Source organism: Musa acuminata, chromosome BXJ3-6 (genome assembly GCF_036884655.1).
Source record: "Musa acuminata AAA Group cultivar baxijiao chromosome BXJ3-6, Cavendish_Baxijiao_AAA, whole genome shotgun sequence".
NCBI classification, from domain to species: Eukaryota; Viridiplantae; Streptophyta; class Magnoliopsida; order Zingiberales; family Musaceae; genus Musa; species Musa acuminata.
In genome coordinates, this window is record NC_088354.1 from 11,776,217 (window position 1) to 11,794,253 (window position 18,037).

The following is an 18,037-nucleotide window of genomic DNA, read 5'->3' on the forward strand; positions in this document are numbered from 1 at the left end:
TTGACCTAAACAACAGCAAAATTACATTTTAATTACCACAACATAAAGTTTATACATAAGTTGTCTATCGGGATTCTATTGAGAGATTGGATCAAACTACTTGGTTCATCAGTTCCTGCGATTCATACAAACCCTACAACATGTACTCTCTCCAAGTCACTCTGGAATACTAATTCTTGCATGGTCTACTAAAGAAGAAACTGTGATATAGTGCAGCGAGATCACCTGAACACGAGGTTTCTATATTGAGAATCTACTCCACTGCATCTTGCACGATACTTTGATCATATGATCCATTGGCTCATATTATCTTGGTCAGGTCATGACCACTTATTTCAGTAGAACCAGCTGGATCCATCATGCTTCTGCAGCGAACCCCCCATTCCTCTCTGCGATACATCAGAATAATCCATTGCAGGTATGTTTAAGCCAGATCTGAATCTGAAGCCACCACTTAATTCATTGGGTTGGTTGCTGAATTGTTGCCCGAATGGCATCATGTCCTCACGGAGGAAGAACTGTGGTTGCTGAACCAAGCTGCCAACTTGTTCGAAGAGACTGCCACCCGTTCCTGTCTCCTGCCTGAAGAAGTTGTCTTCCATCTGAATTCTGCTCTGGAGAGAATTTGACCCTTCCAACACAGAAACGCTTCCCAAAGCCAAGCTCTTGTTACCATTAACATTGCTGTCGTAGAAACCCATCAACTCATTGATCGACTTTTGTCCATCAGAAGGAATTCCCAAATCAGAGACATGTACAGGATTGAGGCTTGACCCGAGCCGAGTTGCATTAGGTTGAGCATTCGATGACATAGGAACAACCGGGGGCTTGCTCTCATTCACCTGAAAGTTGTCAGATAGCATTGTGAGAGATTGAGGAAATGTGTTCTGATACTTGCAGAGGTACTGGTGTCTGTTTCGAGCATTCCTGTCTGTAAATCCTTGGCGAAAATCATGGTGTGGGCACTTTGCATTATCGCAGGTGTAAACGCGCTGGTTCAGCATCAGTTGTGGCTCAGCAGCAGTTCTCTTTTGGATGAAATCACAGTTGATCTCTTCTTTCATTGGCACGGAGATGACAAACTTCTCGTTCCCCATGGTTGCACTCAGGCTAAAAGTATTTCCATCGGCAGCAGGATTCTGAATTACTGCATCCTCGCTCTTGCCTTCATCAGCACCTTCTATATCATAATCGCTGCAGCTGCTGTTGAAGGAGATGGCACTCCCGGAGGATGGGGGAGGGCAAGTATTCGGGTGCAGCTTCAAATACACATCCTCTTCCTGCTTCACAACAGCAAGCCATGTTGCGATCTCCTTAGCAGTCATCTTGTCTTGAAGGCACTTAGACTGCCTGACTAGCCGACGAATCTTTTCGATATCAGGAGACATATGCTTGATCACCGCAGTCAAGACGCTAACTTTCCAAGCCTTCTTCAGATCATGTGGTTTCTTGTAGGGTGGCGGGCCCTGATCTTTCGGAAAACCCAATTCAGGCCACCATTCCTCCCTTCCAGTAGGCCACCACGGTGGTGCAACTCCCTTCTCCAGGGGGAACCTCCGCTGTGGTGGGTCGCAGTGCTGCATAAGAGCTGACAGGAGAGAGCCCAACGTGGTGTCCTGAAGCTCCTGCAAAGAATGAGGGCTCACAGTCCCAGGGATCGTCTCACTACTGGATCCAGGGATGGCATTATCGGCCTGGTACTTGGCTATAGCCGCAGGTCCGTTCCTGTCAAACCTGACCTTCTCCTTCCACCAACCTCTAAGGTTGTCAGAGGCGCCGCTAACCGGTTTGCCCTTCTCTGGAATAATACCATAAACGAATCCCTGAGCTTGGCATACCTCCATCATTTTCAGCATGTACTTAAGGATCCCGTCCTGTGCACGAGACATCTTCTTTCGGCGGGCTTGCTCCTGCGACTGATGCTGCTTTGCCGTGTCCCCTTGCTCCTTGTTTTTGTTCTGTTGTTGTTCCCTCAAACGCTTCAAGCGCATCCGATCCCTCCACATGCGTCGTTCGAGCTCTTCTACGTCGATATCTTCATCACTTTCTTCATCACCAGCCTCAGCAAAGTTTTCGGGAGGAGGATCTACCAGGTCTCCTTCTCCCACTATGCATTCACCCAATGAAGGCTGATGGAGGAGGCTACCATAACTAAGATTCTTCTCATCATTCGAGGCGAAAAGTTGCGCATAATTAGGACCTCCAGGATACACCATGCCCTCCATTAATAGCCCCCCCATCATCGCTATCAGCCGAGGCGATCGGATCAGGTCTATGTACTCGGAGTCGAATGGCAGATGCAATATTCACTGCAAGAGCATGAGAAATAAAGTTCAGGCAGCGGTAATCCTCAACCATATCACGCTGTCGGGTGATATTATTATCTAGAAAGCATGTGACATTAAGCAATTTGATGAAAACACATGATGAATTTTCTTAACTTAGCCAAAGAATCTATTCCCGTATCGCCAAAGTTAATATGCATTTATTAAATTCATTACATGGAAATCAAGAATCATCACGTTTTCCACAAGTAACATAAATGAGAAACACGCTCCGCGAGTTCATCTCGGAAGAAATATATTTTGTAGATGGCATTAGTAGTAAGTAGTCTACGACAAGCAACCAACAAAGGTCGTACAAGGAAACAATTCGGTTCAGCATCTCGCCGGGCACATAGAAAGATACAGAGCGAGAAAATACTTTCTAAACAGATCTTAAAACACAAAGAATTCTATAAGCTACTCTCTATCCGAAAACGACAAACTCAGATTAGAACAGCAGCAAGCTTTACAGCCACAGCTCATGATTTATGATCCTCGTAAAAGAATCGGCATCAGATCTGATCCGCCAAATTCTTGATCAGAACAATTGACAATTCCCGATGATCGATTATTACTGTAAATTGAGAATCACTAACACCAACCAATTGCCTTATTTTATGTGGATCAGAGAATGATCAGAAGGCCATGTTTCAAGATCAGAAAAAGGATAAGGCAACCTTTGTCTCCACATAGTGTTGCTAATACTGAACAAGCACATGAACAGTTCCCAATCCAGCATAAAGATTATATTCCATTGTCATACAAATTCAACAAGATGCAGCAAAATCAATCAAAAGATAACATCCCCCTTTACCGAATCTAAGAAAGAAAACATCTATGAAAGACCCAGCAGGAACAGTACAATGAATATAGGAAACATAGACAAATAGATGAACACTTTGTTGCTATCCATAGAACATGTAAAAGGAAGGAAGGAAAACTAACAATATCCCAATCAGTATGAAACGAAAATGGAAGTAAATTTGGCCACATAAACAAGTATCCAAGTTTCAAATCCATTCCCGAGATCAAACAGAACCAATATGCTCATCAACTCGGTGGATCTTATCAGATGCAACATGATATAGAGGTGGAGATTTTGTATGCAAGACAGCAGGAAATAACGAAGATGAGAAGAAGCAGAAGAAGAACATGCTCAAACTTCACTCAGAACTTCTCTTCCTCACTGAGACCCAAAAAGGGACTCTAATTCGTGTCTTTAGATCGAACTAAATCCTTTTTCTGCTTGTGGCGAATGAAGCAAGCACTAAATGGCCGAAAAAATCTGTTTTTTTCTCTTGTAGAAAACAAAAAAAAGGAAAAAAAAATGTCAACTTTGAAGGATTTTGTTGAGAGTTTTATCGATTCGTTTCATTATCGCTTTAAGTTTTCAACAGCAACAGAGAGATAGAACGACAAGAAAAGCAGAGAGATCGATGATCTGTAGAAAAAACAGGGGAAGGAAAGGCTTGGAGCAACCAAATCGACGCCAGAATCCTTAAACCACCGATCCACAGAAGGCAGAGAAGAAAGCAAGCAACCCTAGAGATCAAAGCAGAAATCTCAGCTACTCTCGAAAACCGAGAAAAGAAAAGGAAGAGCTGACTACGAGAAAGCCGAAACCAAACAGAGGTAGAAATCAATCGAAAAAGGAGTCGCCTTTACGAGCCAAGAGGACGCAAAATCGCACCTTTTAGCTTCTATCCCCGTTTCTGGTCTCCCCTTACGCCAATATTAGCCCATACTCGCTCATCTCCAACTCCGAGCAAATTTTAGATGGGCAACAGAGATCACAGATTTTTTATTAGAGGAGGAAAGAAGCGGAGCTGGTGCTCTTCCCTTCCGTCGCTTTATAGCCCTTCACTCTTCTTTGCCTCCTGCGTTCTCTCTCTTCCTTTTTCTCTCCGTTTCTCGCCAGTGGAAGGTGGGCTTGTCGGGGTCGCATGTGAAGCGATAGAGGTCGCTGATATCGACGGGAGAGAGAGAGAGAGAGAGAACGGGTTAAAAAGAAAGAAGGAAATGCTAAGTGATGTGAGGTTGATTGGATGTGGATAAAAGTTGTCCAGTAGTGGAGACGGAAATCTAAGACGGAGCCAAAAGCCTACAGTGATGGAGTCGACGTTGCTGCAATGCCTGCCTTCCTGGAGTCTTCCCCTGGATTCATTGAATGCCATGGATTGCACTGCCTGCCACTGCTCCAGGAAGGGATCAAAAATGAGGTTGGTGGTAATCATCGGACACCAAAAAGCAATCTTTCTAACTTCATCTTCCGCAGATTTTGTTCATCTTGATACCAGTCTCAGAGTGTCGACAACTGGCTGTTCCAAGAAGTCCCTCCTACATGAACACCTTCCAACAGCTCAAACATGCAAGAAATCCAGAGTTCCTAGTTAAATCCTCCTCTTCTGTCTCAGAACAATGGTTGAAGATAAATTGTCATATCATACTCAGGCTGTGTGTGATGTAGTAACCAACCAAGGAACCATTTTCTTCACATTATTGGACCAGAACTGTACCTCTCTGGTAAACACCCAATTAACTATTCAGATAGATACACATCATCCTATGCTCGAAAGGATGGGAAGAAGTTATTTCTAACCAGTGATGCATTACACAAGAAATACTAAAAGATTCTACAAGTTTTATGAATCCTAAATAGTCGCAATGTAAATGTCTTTGCAGGGTATATACACCACTTATTATTTGAGGACTTGTAGTATTCAGTTGAATTTTTGTACCATCCATTCAACATTAAATTTGGACCATATGGAAAGGGGGAAGAGAAAAAGCTGGCCAGTCTTGACTAAGCTTGTGTGGCCTGCCTCATGATGAAGACTTCGATGATAAGAATGGAAGGCATGTGCAATGGGACTCCGTGGCAGCAGGCGACATCAAGACATTGACACCCAAATTGAGGTATTGGACCACTAAAATGCTGCAGTCTTCCCATGTCGACGTACCACAAGCCACAAACAAGAAGGCCAGAGTTGTGAGCAGTAGTAGTAACTCGGTGCCGACTGGGACAAGAGTGTGGATTTAATGCCCTTAAATGAGCTAAGATTGTTGTGTTTTTGCTGTTGCTGCTGTAAGGGAGATGAAGATTACATTACATCCTCTGGGGATGATCAACTTTGGAATTATATTATCTTTTTTCTGTTTATGTTTCTGATTAGGTGTTTCATCCACTTTTTTGTGTGGATGAGATGTTCTCTCTCTCTCTCTCTCTCTCTCTGCATCTGTGTATCTATCTATACTTTAATGCAGGGCGAAGTAGAGATTTAGGTGTCGGCAGGGGCTAAACATGGGAAATGTTTGAATTGTTGTTTTCTTGTTTACTTTGGATTGCATTTCCAACCAAAACCTGTGTTCATCAAAGGGTAAGAAGATGCCAAGAAATTATCATATTAGAGCTTCCCAAAATGAACAAAGAAGTGAATTCTTATTAGTCAGATGCTTACTGGTTCTTGAAGTCGACTCGATCTTGATTACAAGCATGGCATTTGGTGGGTGGGGATTCAGTTGGACTCCCTCATCTTGACTAGAATTCTCCAGCAATAATAACACAGGATCCTGTGGAAAAGCAAATTGTTCCTACTCTTTTGTCTGAATTGGATGGTACAAGTGTAAAAGGTTTGCCATCCATTTCCTTTTGATCAAGGAAAGAAATCTTTGGTGATGAAGCAGCAGATACAAAGGAAAAATACATTGTGAGATGAGAGCAAGGATTGTTGAGCATCCTTCAGCAAAGCAAAAAAATTGAGGCTCTCATCGAATTCTTCTCGAGTAAAGGAACAAAAAAAAAAAAAAAGATTTTGAGGAAGATCAGTGATTTCTTCAGCTTACTCTTGAACTTGATAGATAATATGATGATTAGTTATAAGATCATTGAAGAATTTTATTTGATATACCTCCTACCACCAAAATAGATCTACAATTAGAAAACCAAACTGCAGCAGATGCACATGTTGTTCTGTCCAATCTGCTAGTAGTAGTCCAGCCACCCCTAGTTTGTCATGACAGATAGGAAAACATACAGAGGATGACATGATTTAGATGATTGAATTTTGTATGCCTTTGCACATGATTCTTATTACTAAAAGTATAAGATGATTGAGAGACCCTCAGAATTCAGTCCACATCATTTATCAGTTGCACTTGTCTACAGATGATGAATTTCTAGATTCAAACTACAGCAGGTCAAAATGTTCTTGCCTACAAAATATTTCAAGTTGAAATGGCATTTGGTTGCCCCAATGCATAGGGAGGATATATCAAGAATGAGCTCTCAAGATGCAGAAGGTGATGTTCTTGCCTGCACCAAGCCTCACCTTACCGGTAATATATCTGAGAAGTTCGGCATCTGATCCAATCATTTTGAGACCTAGCAGATGGCATCTGTCATCTGAACATAAAAAAGAAATATTGTGATGGAAAAATGCAACAAAATAATATTTTATTCTTCGTTCTCTGAAGCCTGTTGGATGGAGCTGAACACATTGCAGACATGATGAAATAAATATCAGGGATCAAGCCATGTGCAACTAAAAAAGAATGTCTTAGAGAAACTAAAAGAAATGTCTTCCTGCAGTGCTGCACCCTGATCATGGCAATGCACCAAAGATGTTAATTAATTGCAGTGCATTAAAATTTTATGAGTTACCTTTTTATTGCTTCATGGAGAGAATTCAGTTCTATGATTGATTTTTGTTTAGTTTCTATGTAACAAAACTATTACAATCACAAGTTTCCCTAAACCAAACTTACATTTAAAGGTCCAAAAGACCAGTCTCATCGACCATTTGATTTTGTGCTGAAGGTTAAAGAGAAAAATTCTAAGCTAGTTTTGCGGTATCGGCGTCTTGACACAGGTAGCCTTGTCTGTTCAGTGAAGATCAAGGATCATCCATAGCTCTCTTCTAAGTTTCTTCTGATACAAAACTCTGAAGTTGTTTGAAGAAATGGTTTAATATCACTTGCTAAATCTGGAGGTTCTTGGGCTTTGAAATAATGATTTAATTGGAACCTTTTCTAATGCTTCACTTGTGCATTCCATAAGTATTCATGGTTGGAGTCGAAAGGATGATACTAACTTGCTTTGGTTGACAACAACTCTTCATCAGAAAATGTTGACAGTTGATTAGCAGACACATCAAAGATTGCTAATTGCAATCACACAACTTGCTTAGAGTTTAATTCCAAATAAAATGAATTTTTAGCTTCAAAGCAGAAATCAAACTAATCTAGTGTTGAACTATTCGTCCCGAACTCGTATGACAGAAACAAAAGATGGTGTGATTGTTTTCGGTCAACCAAATCAAATTTTAGAATGCAATTTAGTCAATCTAAACGATCTGTTCAGAGTCGACTAAAATAGAAGGCCAACTCAAATTCTGCTCAAGATAAACCACAATCTTTTTAGCAGAATTTTGATGCCACATTCAGGATCAAGTAGATAAAAAGAACTCTATCATTTGGTCCCTGTGAAAGATCAGGAAGAACGACGTATGGTTTAGATGAAGTCATTAAGCTATAAAAGGTAAAAGCCAAAAGATCGTGCCAAAGTATACCGGTAATGCCTAAACTTATGCATTCTGAATCAAGAAGGAATCTAATGAAGAAAGTGAGATGGATTGATGTACTCCACAATTATGCAACAGGCAGTATGGACATGTAGTTAAATAGACTTGAAGAACAAAGTAAATCACCACCGAGAGGAAAAATCATGACTTTCTGAAAGCAAGAACAGTTAACGTGCAAATCCACTATAATAGTCATAAACCAAGTTGATACAAACTCCATTCTTATCGTGTTCTCACATAAGCAGCTTTACTTTCATCGGAGGGTTTAGTCGAAGACAATCAGGGTGATGTGAGTTATCATGCGATTAAACACATGAATCTCTGAATCAATATATGCATGTCACAATAGCATTTCTGCGAGATGATCAGCGATATATTCCTAAGGTTGTTCTCCATGTCATTCAACTGAAGCAGTATGAAGAAGGCTAGGTAGCCTTGAATGATAACAAGGAGCACTCCAAGAGAATGACAGCAAGGTGAGCTTCGTTTGATGCTTGCTAAACGGAAGAAACAAAGCATAGTGCATGTGTGATGTGTGTCTCCAGATTCTAGCTCATCTCTTTGGCTCACTGCCCCAGAGACCTCATAGTACTCTTAAAACTTTTATGGCACATGCCATAGAACCTGAGAAGATGCAATTTAAGATGTTTGAGGAACAAAGACATGTGGGAGATTGTGAGAGAGAGGATTAAACTAAACAGGAGATGTATAAAGGGTTGATCAGGTTGATGCTCATTAGATCTCTCAAGATTTGGTTGTATCCCTGTTCCCTCGGCCCATTGCATTGTCTCAAAGCTTGGTGATGCCGGCAATGATATTTAATACAGGAAGCAAATGGCTCAGGAGAGCATGGGAAGCAAAACCAAACATGTCCATGTTCACACCCCTGTTTGGCTGTATTTTTTGGGCTCCTCCCTAATTGACTGTCATGCGTTCGTATTATCTTAACTTTAGGGAACATTTGCACTATGACTCGGTTAAGATGAGCTCTGTGGGGCTCTCTCTTGCAGAATCACAGGACAAGGGGTTGGCCATTAGTCAGAAACATATTATGTTGTTGTTGTTGAGTCTTCTTTTCCTTGGTGTCGTCGAGTGCCCACCAAAGAAAAGCTATATTGCCACTGATACTTTTTTTCTTTGCTCCCATGTTGCTGCAGCTACTCTTCGTTGCCACTTTGGTGGTGACCCTATTGTTTTGCTTTCCTCGACCACCATGGATCAGAACAACTAAGAAAAATGGAACTCTCTAAGACAAATTACATTTGTGCATATTGATGTAACTTTGGAGCCACCCTCGTTACTGTCAAGATGATTCATGTCAGCACACGTTATTGGATTAACGACCGTAACTTGTTCACATAGCAACATACGATCGATTCTTATAGTAAGCAAATGGCTCTCCTCTGGCTGACACGATTTATTTGGTGCATAAATGGCAAGCGTTGGCTTGGATTATAAAGGTTCAATGAAAACACGGATGCTCAGGAAAGGGAGCAGATACCTTGCTGGCTATGTTGCCGGAAAGCCAATCAAGTCCCTCGTACAAACCCTCACCAGATGTTGCACAAGTGCTCTGTATATACCTGCGCATAATAAGTCCAGAAATCCTCATCTCCTTCGCAAACAGGCGGCTAAAGAGTTTTGCAAAGGTAAGCCCCATCGTTTTCTTCGCTATTCTATCAGAAGCGAACCGTACACCCACGGATCTAAGCAAGAACACGAATGGCGCATTGGATTTGGCCAAGAAATCAAGTTCAAGATATTAAAGAGGGGCAAAATACTACAAGGTCTACACTAATAGGTTGCGATCCGAAATCAACAAGGAGAAAAAGAGACTGGCCAACCGATCAATCAAGAATCTCCAAACTAAAGGCATCCGCGATTCAAAAGGACTGTAACCGATACTCAAAGCGATCTTCTGAGCCAACAACCAAGAAATAGAGGAGGGAGTTGTGGCTACCTGAGATCTCGAAGGCCGGATGGCGGAGGAGGCGAGGATCGAGAGGGGTCTCCGCTTCCGCTCCTCGGCATTGAGGGGAGAAAAGGTAATTAACTAAAACAGAATCTCCCAACTTAAGAGGACGATTCAAGGGACGAAGGAAGTCGGCAGGGACAGTGCGCTCGATGTAGGCCACATCCTCCAGTCATGTACTCAGTCGGGGCAAACGTTTATCTAACAGACTGTTACAAGTAATTATCAGTTGTTGCAGTCATATAATTCGGTCACAAGTAAACCCCTCATCTAACAGACAGTTTTGTGTTAAATTTGACTCAAATTATCAAATGATTTAAGTTAATCCTCAGACCAAGTGTCAGATTTATTCTCATAAACGCAGATCCATACTACCGGCCAAAAGATAAATCATCTGAAATGGTCCAAAGACATCAACTCCTACTTGGGACACTGATGAACACATTTTATGCATGAAAATTCCAGAAAACTGATAATTTCTCACAGGCTACAGTACCACACCAAGTTTCTAATACATGCAACTCAGCACCGTATGATATCAAAACAAAACAATTGACACACGTACATACGTAGGTCATCATAATCGTTATAAGATGTAATACTTGCTTCAATGATGCTGGAAGAATTGTCTTTTGAGATCATTAGATAACACGAATGAGAACACATCAATAAATTTCATGAATAGAAAACAAAATAGAATATCGAGCAGTTAATTTCTATATGAATTCCTCAACACCAGTTCAAAGGTTGCCTTACCAGTTAGGTTAGTAGGCACAAATACCACAACCACAATTATTCTTTTGAACCCTCGACATCCAACTTGTGCTGGTTATGAGCACAAGAAAGTGGGCGAGTGACGAACTGGCAACTGAACAATCATATATCAAGTCCTGTTTCATCCTCACAAATTTGGATTCAATCATATCTTTTGAAATAATTATCTCACTGCCGACAGCCAAATTTGATAAATAGCATTAATCAAGAACGAACAGATCAGTCATATATCTCATCATCCCCACATAATGACTAACCATGCATATTAAAGAACACATTTTTCCCTTTTACCTTGACGCATGCATCATCTCTATCACCAACTTGAGAATGACCAAGCAATTTACATAACCTGCATGTTTCACGCACTGTAGAAAATTCTTGGTGTAAAGGAATTCCCCATTATGTTATAAACATTTTCAGTAAATAATAATTAGCCATTAATACTAGTTTCAAAAGGAAAAGTGAACATTTGTTTTATGCCACCACAAATTTCAAACTGTGGCATGGCCCATAGAAGATCAACTCCCAACAACAACCAATACTCCAATGATGCCACAAATCGACCAACAGCCTCATCTAATCTTGGGATAATCTGGTTTAATTTCTAACAAATGGGGTTAAAGATGAAAGACAGCACCCTAGAAGAGTAAATAATTTCAGGCGGGTTTGCATATCTTATAGCTAAAGCATAGATATACCACAAAAAATCATCCTTCAAAAACTTCTTCAAATGTCATTACGAAAAGAGCTAAACAACTGAGACAAAATCCTCAGCAATCAATCAATTCCATAATTACCTACAAACAATCAATCAATTAGCTTCATAAGACCTTATGCATTTAGTTTCACCTAAAGATAGAGCATTCCAAAATACCACTGCAAATCTTCTATCTACATTTTGGAACCAAGACTTCCAAATTTATGTCTTTAAAGGGTGATCCAGTGCTTAATTTAGAAATCACTAAAAGAGCATTAAAAATGATCTTAGTGTTCCGACTGATTCTGAAAATCATTAAACACATTTCCACTAAAAACTTCAGTTATTTTCAAAGGAGAAATAACGTCAAATTGATATGATGGACATGTCTAACATCTACAGAAACATCACAAGCACCAAATATTATTTCCATAGGTTCTCCAAAAGGGAGAAAATTTTCTAAACAATAAAAAAAATAACAACAAAATCAAACTAATTTTTTTTTTTTCTGTCAACACATGCTATCTAACTGTTAGATATTTTTTACTGGGTCATATCTTTTCAAATACCCAAAAAATGATTCAAATAACCTTCAGCCATTTCATCCTACTCCTTGACTCCCAGTTGAATTTTGTTAAACTTAGTGATCTACAAAGACTAATGTTCATAATTACAAAAAAGTGACAGCAATGAAAAATTTAAACCACTTGATGTTCTAGCTTCATACCTCATGCTGTGATAATAAATGCTTATCTCTGTAGAATCCAAATCAGAGGTACCACATCAAGCTACATTGTAATTTCCACAAAGATGGAATACTTTGAAAGTTCAGTAGCTATAAACTGGTGGTCAAACAATTTGGTTTAAGGGCTCCTCAAAAGAAAGAAAAAGCAGAGATTCCAAATAGAACAGTATAGATGGGATTAAGAAGTCATTGCAGCATTAGATAACACCATCTCAAACGAGACAAACATGTGAATTTAAGGATCCATTCAGTGACATATGATACATCACAGGAATATTGCCCTAAACAAACAATCAAAACAGATTTAAATGATGTTAATTTGACCAGTGTTGACCCTAAAACAAAGCTCAAATGTGGGAAAAATTCCATATAACCATCTCCACATAGTTACAAAGTAAGGGCTTTCGCTAGCATTGCTGCAGCCCAGGAATTTGTTGAAATTAAAGGAGAGCTGCTCAGCTAGAATAGATGCACCTTAGATTAATAAACAGCAATAGCAAAATATAAAAACTCTCGGTTTAACCAAAGATATTGCCCTAAACAGAGCTCAGTGGCAGGAAAAAGAATCATGGATGCAACCCAAAATGGCTGACACATTAAGGCTTGCTTATCATTGTTATGTTATGGAAATGAAGTGTTTCAGTAGATCAAACAGAAAGAGAAATGAGAAGGGAGACAGAGAGGAACAGAGATGAGATGAGAAGGAATACTGGTCCAGGGCAAAGACAAAATTACTTCCATCATGTAAAACAATTTCACCACATATGAAACAAAGCCAACCACAAGTATTTAGTATTGGATATACCAAGATTCTCAATGTCTAAGATCAGGATATCTGTAACTTGAATCAAATATATCAACATCCTGCTATCCCTTACAAGGACCAGCTGCCTTTCAAGCCCTAAAACATTTTCAATCCAGTTAAAATACATCTATATCAATCACAATTGATGGATCATGTTGAGAAGCTAATAACAGCAATGTATGTTGGCCACTAGTGCACACTTCTAAAGGTTCCTAGATGGACTCAAATAATGAATCCATGAAATGATTTACCTGATCAATATTAACCATTGAAGCAGAACCATAAAAACAACAGTTTTAACATGACCAAACCCACCCAATCAGAACACTAGATTATACAGCGTGCAAATTGCACAGGGAGCAAACCAAAGCATTGAGACTTCTCCATACCATCCAATCCAGTTTCAGGTGTCTAATAACTGGGTGCATCAATATACCAACAAATACAATAAAGGTATCACTAAATAAAATAAAAGAAAGGCCTCACATGAAAGAGATGAAGTGATGGAAAGCTTAATCATGAATCAATTAGCAAACACATCAAAATTGGGACTTGGAACAAAACTGAACCTGAACAAGCATTACAAACCACAACATTTGAACTATTTCACCATAAAATAACCAGCATTTTCAAAATACAAAAGTAGGTTTCAAACGTTTCATACTCACATTTTGCAAAACATGCATATAATAATAATAAAAAAACCAACACCATCAACTTAAAATCAAATTTTTAAGAAAATTACATACAGAAACCAAGCCAAATAAATAAAATGCTAATGGTATCTTACCAATTAAAATAAATACCTGTAACTAGAAAAAATTAATAATATAGTCAACAAATCAGAAAACACAGTTTAATAAACTAGAAAGGTCAATAATCTTTAAATCAGCAAGGTTCTTTTACAATTTAGCAACAAGTCATTTATAGGGCTTTAAGAAGGAAATATAGTAGCTCAAAATATTGCATAAGTGGAAAGGATAAAAGAAATTTAAGTATCACAAGGTGGTTCCAAAAACTTGAGTTTAAAATTCATTGCAAACTACAGAAAAGATGCATTTCATTGAGCGCAGAAGCAGGAACTCCAGAAGGATCATCTGCCCAGAACAAAATAGATTTATGCACCTACAAAGGATCTGCAATATAAGGAAGTGTGAAATTATAAAAAACCAAGCTTCGAACTAAAGAACTGTGCATGAAAAAAATTACTGCCAAGAAAACTTATCCATTCAAATCCACAATTAATGGATGGAAGTTACAAAAGGCAATAACAATTTGATAAAAAGGCTGTATAAGATAAAAATGAAATAATCAAATGGAACCTGATAGAATCAAAATTGAACAAGAAAATCCAAACAATATGATAGCTAATGTAGGAAGCTTGGCAATAAGTATTTTGTATAAGGGAAAAAGATGAAAGAGGATATGACTTCAAACTTTTGATGCAACTGGATATGCAAATCATGCAATTAACCAGTTTTGATGCCAACTGTGAAAGACAATAAAGTTTCCAAATATGCATAAAAACTAGTAAACCAAAGGTTGTCAAGATGGTTGGCATCTTCCATTTTCTGATTACTTGTCAAACAGACAACAAAAATTTAGCCTCAAAAGATTTTGGAAAGCTAGAATCAGCTGTGTTTTTTCTACCAGAAAATAATTCTAGATGAAAGCAGATAGTCGGGAAAGAAAACAAATGCAAGACATTTGATGCTGAGAAATGCCAAATGTCAACTGAAGCTTTGACTAATATTACTCGTAAAACTTGCTAGACCACACCATTCCACTAACGAGTTCACAATCAAAGCACAGAGACAATAGTACATGTTCACGACAAAAGAGCATATTGAAGACATTATTGCAAATTAAAATTCTTTTAACATCCAATCAATCAGTTACTTAACACCTCATCAACATTTTGCTAGGCATTCATGACAGAGATAACCTAGTAATATTTCTATGTTACAAATGCAATTAGTTGGAATGTTGAATGCTTGAGATTTGAAGGTTAACAGTAAACAAATGATCAATATTAAAGAAGAAAGAAATTGTTCAAACTAAGTTATTTATTTGAAGCAAATTAGAGTAAAGAATTCTTATAATTATTTGCCCCGATGTATCTGCTGAGTATTCCATGATGGCACTAGTATAGTATCATATCATCCAAATTCTGTCGAACTTACACAAGCATTTCAAGTGATAAAAATTTTCAAATCACCCACTGCAATACATTTAAAAAGTTACTGTATGATCCTATAAAAATATTGTTTAACTTTGACATGTCCATAACAATCAAGTGAATTGAACTTGTTACTCCTTTTTCGCTTCTTCAAAGATTCTACTACGTTTTGTAAATCAAAGCTCTTTAATGGGATAGATATCACATTATTCATTTAAAATTAAAAGAATACACAATGTAATTGTTCAAAGAAAAACAAATTGAAGCAGATGGATGCATAACAATCAGAAGCAACTCTGTTTTCAGAGGAAATGGAAATGAAGAGAGGGGAAAAGAGAACCAGTGCAGGATATATAGAGAACGATGGTGTGTATTCTTGCATGGAAATTTTCACGGAGAACACTTTTCACTTAAAAGACCTCCTTTCTGGTGCTTCCTTGACAGAGTAATCAACCTTTTATAGCTTAATTATTTAATTCTCCTGATTTTTTATTTTTTTCCAAATAACATTTTCAATATATTACATGATTGAAAATATAAGGTTACATGCAACAATACATATAAATAGTAGTCATAACAAGATCTAAAATATTCTCTATATCTTTATGTAGATATTTTTATCTTTTTTATAATTTTATAATGATTAATATCTATCAATTCTCAGTTCAAAATTTTTTTACAACCGACGTGATTGTATCATCATCAGCCAATACTCATACTGATTAATAAAGGTCATATTGCCACCTTTATAAATGTCTAGACACATAGTTCGTTCCTATACGACCATGAATTAGTTTATAGACCAATCCTAAAAATAAAATTATCTTGACCAATCGGGAAAGAACTTCCTATTGAAGTAGAAGATAGCCATGACGAGAAACAGCAGCAAATAGATAGATAGGACAACTCTTATGGACTTTTTACACTATATCATTATGTATATGTATATTGATGTTTAAAAAAATTGAAAGAAATGTAGCGGATGATAAAAAAATCATAACGGTAAGACATCTAAAATTGCTTCTAACTGTGATTCAAGTAAATGAGATGGAATTGTCAAAAATTGGAGTTAGCTAAACATTATACCTGCACTTAACTAACGACCCAGGTAAGGGCCTAGGCCACCCATTTGCCCAAATCCTGTTTGGTTCCTTCCAGCGCCTCCCTGTCCAATCGAAGCATTCCCATATCCACCCTGCGTATGTGACTGTGAGCCATATCCTCCGATCACCCCCGTATTCATGTTTCCCCCAAGGCCACCACCATAACCACTGTTCAATCCATGCCCAGAGCTGTTTGCCAATGATCCAGGAACTCCCTGGTTCACGACTGATCCTGCCACAAGGTTCGTCAAGCCCAAACCAGCTCCTTGAGTCGCAAGGAATGCAGTCAGAGCCTGCCCCAATGCAGGATTCAACCCTGCTGCTGCAGCCACTGCAGCAGCAGCTGGTTGAGAAGCCTGGTTGAAACCCAATCCACTCGCTGAAGGGGCCATCAGGTGCCCAGCACCTGAGGCACTAGACAGATGACTCCCGACACCTCCCAAATACCCGGGCTTGTCAGTCCTCGAAAAGTGTGAACCAAGCAGTCCACCAGCAACCTGATGCAAGCTACCATGGTGAGCCGCTGTAGCCTGAAACTGGAACCCCAGCTTGTTTGGCTTCGGTCCATCGATTGCCTTCTGGCAATGCAGAATGTGACCATCGAAATTCTTGTGGGGCTCCTCCAATGCTTTCTTTGCACTCTCAATCGTCTTGTAAACAAATAAAGCAAACCCCTTGGGCTTCCCGGTCAGCTTATCCAACCCTAGTGGCCCCTCCTCGATCTCCCCAAACTTGGCAAAGAACTGTAACAGCTTCTGGGGATCGATCTCCGCCCCAACGTTGCTGACAAAAATCTTCCTCTGGGTGTACTCCGACACCGGCGGTGCTGGTGGTGGCACAGGACCAGCGGACGCGAGCTGGCACGCGGTCACGCGGTTGCCGATCTTCTTCTGAGGCTGCTCGAGGGCGTGGCGGGCGCCGGCACGGTGCTTAAAGAGGATGAAGCCATAACCCTTGGACTTGCCGGTCGCCTTGTCCATGACCGCGTTGCAGTCCTCGATCTCGCCATATTGGCGAAAGGCGGCGGTGAGCGTCTCTGCGTTGGTGTCCCAACCGAGGCCATGGACGAAAATCTTGCGGTGGGCAGGGTCCAGGTCGGCGATGCGGTGGATCTCCGCCAGCACGTCCGGGTGCCTCACAGCGGCGTCGCGAAGGAGCTCGATCAGGTGGTCCCTGGGGAATGGCTCGAGGAGCTTCTGGATCGAGGTCGGATCGTTCTCCACCACCTCCTCCGCGTCGTTGCCGACACCGACGCCCCCGGCGGAGGCGCCACCAAGGTCTTCAGAGGCCGCGTCGGATTGGGCGTTCTCATGGACCGGAGGGTTCGCATCGGCTCCGGTCGGGGTTTGTTCCTCCTGGGACTCATCGATCGGGACATCCGGGCCGGACTCTTCTTGGACGGGCTCCTCCTTGGGTTCTACGACGGGCGCGGGCGCTTTGACGGCAGAGGAAGGCGTGAGCTTTCGCTTCTTGGCCATGGCAGCAGAGTCGACGACGGCAAGCCCTCTAGGGTTAGGGTTTGGCGCGGCAACACGACAATATAATATAATGGATAAAGGTGAACATCGTCACGTGGCGCAGGGTAATGTGGTTCGGAACAGAGTTCATCGAACGGCCAGAATTCGATCATTACTTGGCTCAACTCCTGTCTAATTAGGGGGGCTGTCGAACCGGCCTTTGCGTGGATACGGTTCGGCCCAACAGCTGACGAAGTCCCGCTCATTCATATCGTAGTCCCATTTAGTTATAATAGTATGTTCGCTGTTGTGTTGACTCGTATTAAAGACAATGGTCAAAGGTTGACCATTATTTGTTGAAATCCTAACATTCATAACCATCATAACTAAAACTAAGACAGG

General features: G+C 40.2%; 2 protein-coding genes across 4 annotated transcripts; both read right to left on the bottom strand.

Annotated features, from left to right (window-relative positions):
- On the bottom strand, positions 1-4,260 carry LOC103987938 (protein ETHYLENE-INSENSITIVE 3-like 1a). The gene is made up of 2 exons (XM_009406412.3): positions 4,015-4,260; positions 1-2,309 (listed from the first exon to the last, which is right to left on the bottom strand). Exon 2 carries the CDS (start codon positions 2,241-2,243, stop codon positions 336-338), a length of 1,908 nt encoding a protein of 635 aa, XP_009404687.2. The 5' UTR covers positions 2,244-2,309; positions 4,015-4,260; the 3' UTR covers positions 1-335.
- A 6,496-nt stretch (positions 4,261-10,756) lies between these two features.
- LOC135583925 (RNA-binding protein P-like) lies at positions 10,757-17,720 on the bottom strand. Of its 3 annotated transcripts, none has more exons than XM_065153136.1 (2): positions 16,162-17,720; positions 10,757-11,014 (listed from the first exon to the last, which is right to left on the bottom strand). In XM_065153136.1, exon 1 carries the CDS (start codon positions 17,654-17,656, stop codon positions 16,172-16,174), a length of 1,485 nt encoding a protein of 494 aa, XP_065009208.1. In that variant the 5' UTR covers positions 17,657-17,720; the 3' UTR covers positions 10,757-11,014; positions 16,162-16,171. The 3 variants fall into 3 exon arrangements, with proteins under 3 accessions (XP_065009208.1, XP_065009207.1, XP_065009206.1); XM_065153135.1 differs by lacking the exon at positions 10,757-11,014 and adding an exon at positions 13,752-14,021 and having other exon boundaries at positions 16,162-17,719; XM_065153134.1 differs by lacking the exon at positions 10,757-11,014 and adding an exon at positions 13,752-14,032 and having other exon boundaries at positions 16,162-17,718.
- Positions 17,721-18,037: the final 317 nt, after the last annotated feature.

What these genes read in the sequence shown, in the direction of transcription:
- LOC103987938 (XM_009406412.3), bottom strand. Translation starts at nt 2,243, where the DNA reads ATGATGGGGGGGCTATTAATGGAGGGCATGGTGTATCCTGGAGGTCCT.
- LOC135583925 (XM_065153136.1), bottom strand. Translation starts at nt 17,656, where the DNA reads ATGGCCAAGAAGCGAAAGCTCACGCCTTCCTCTGCCGTCAAAGCGCCC.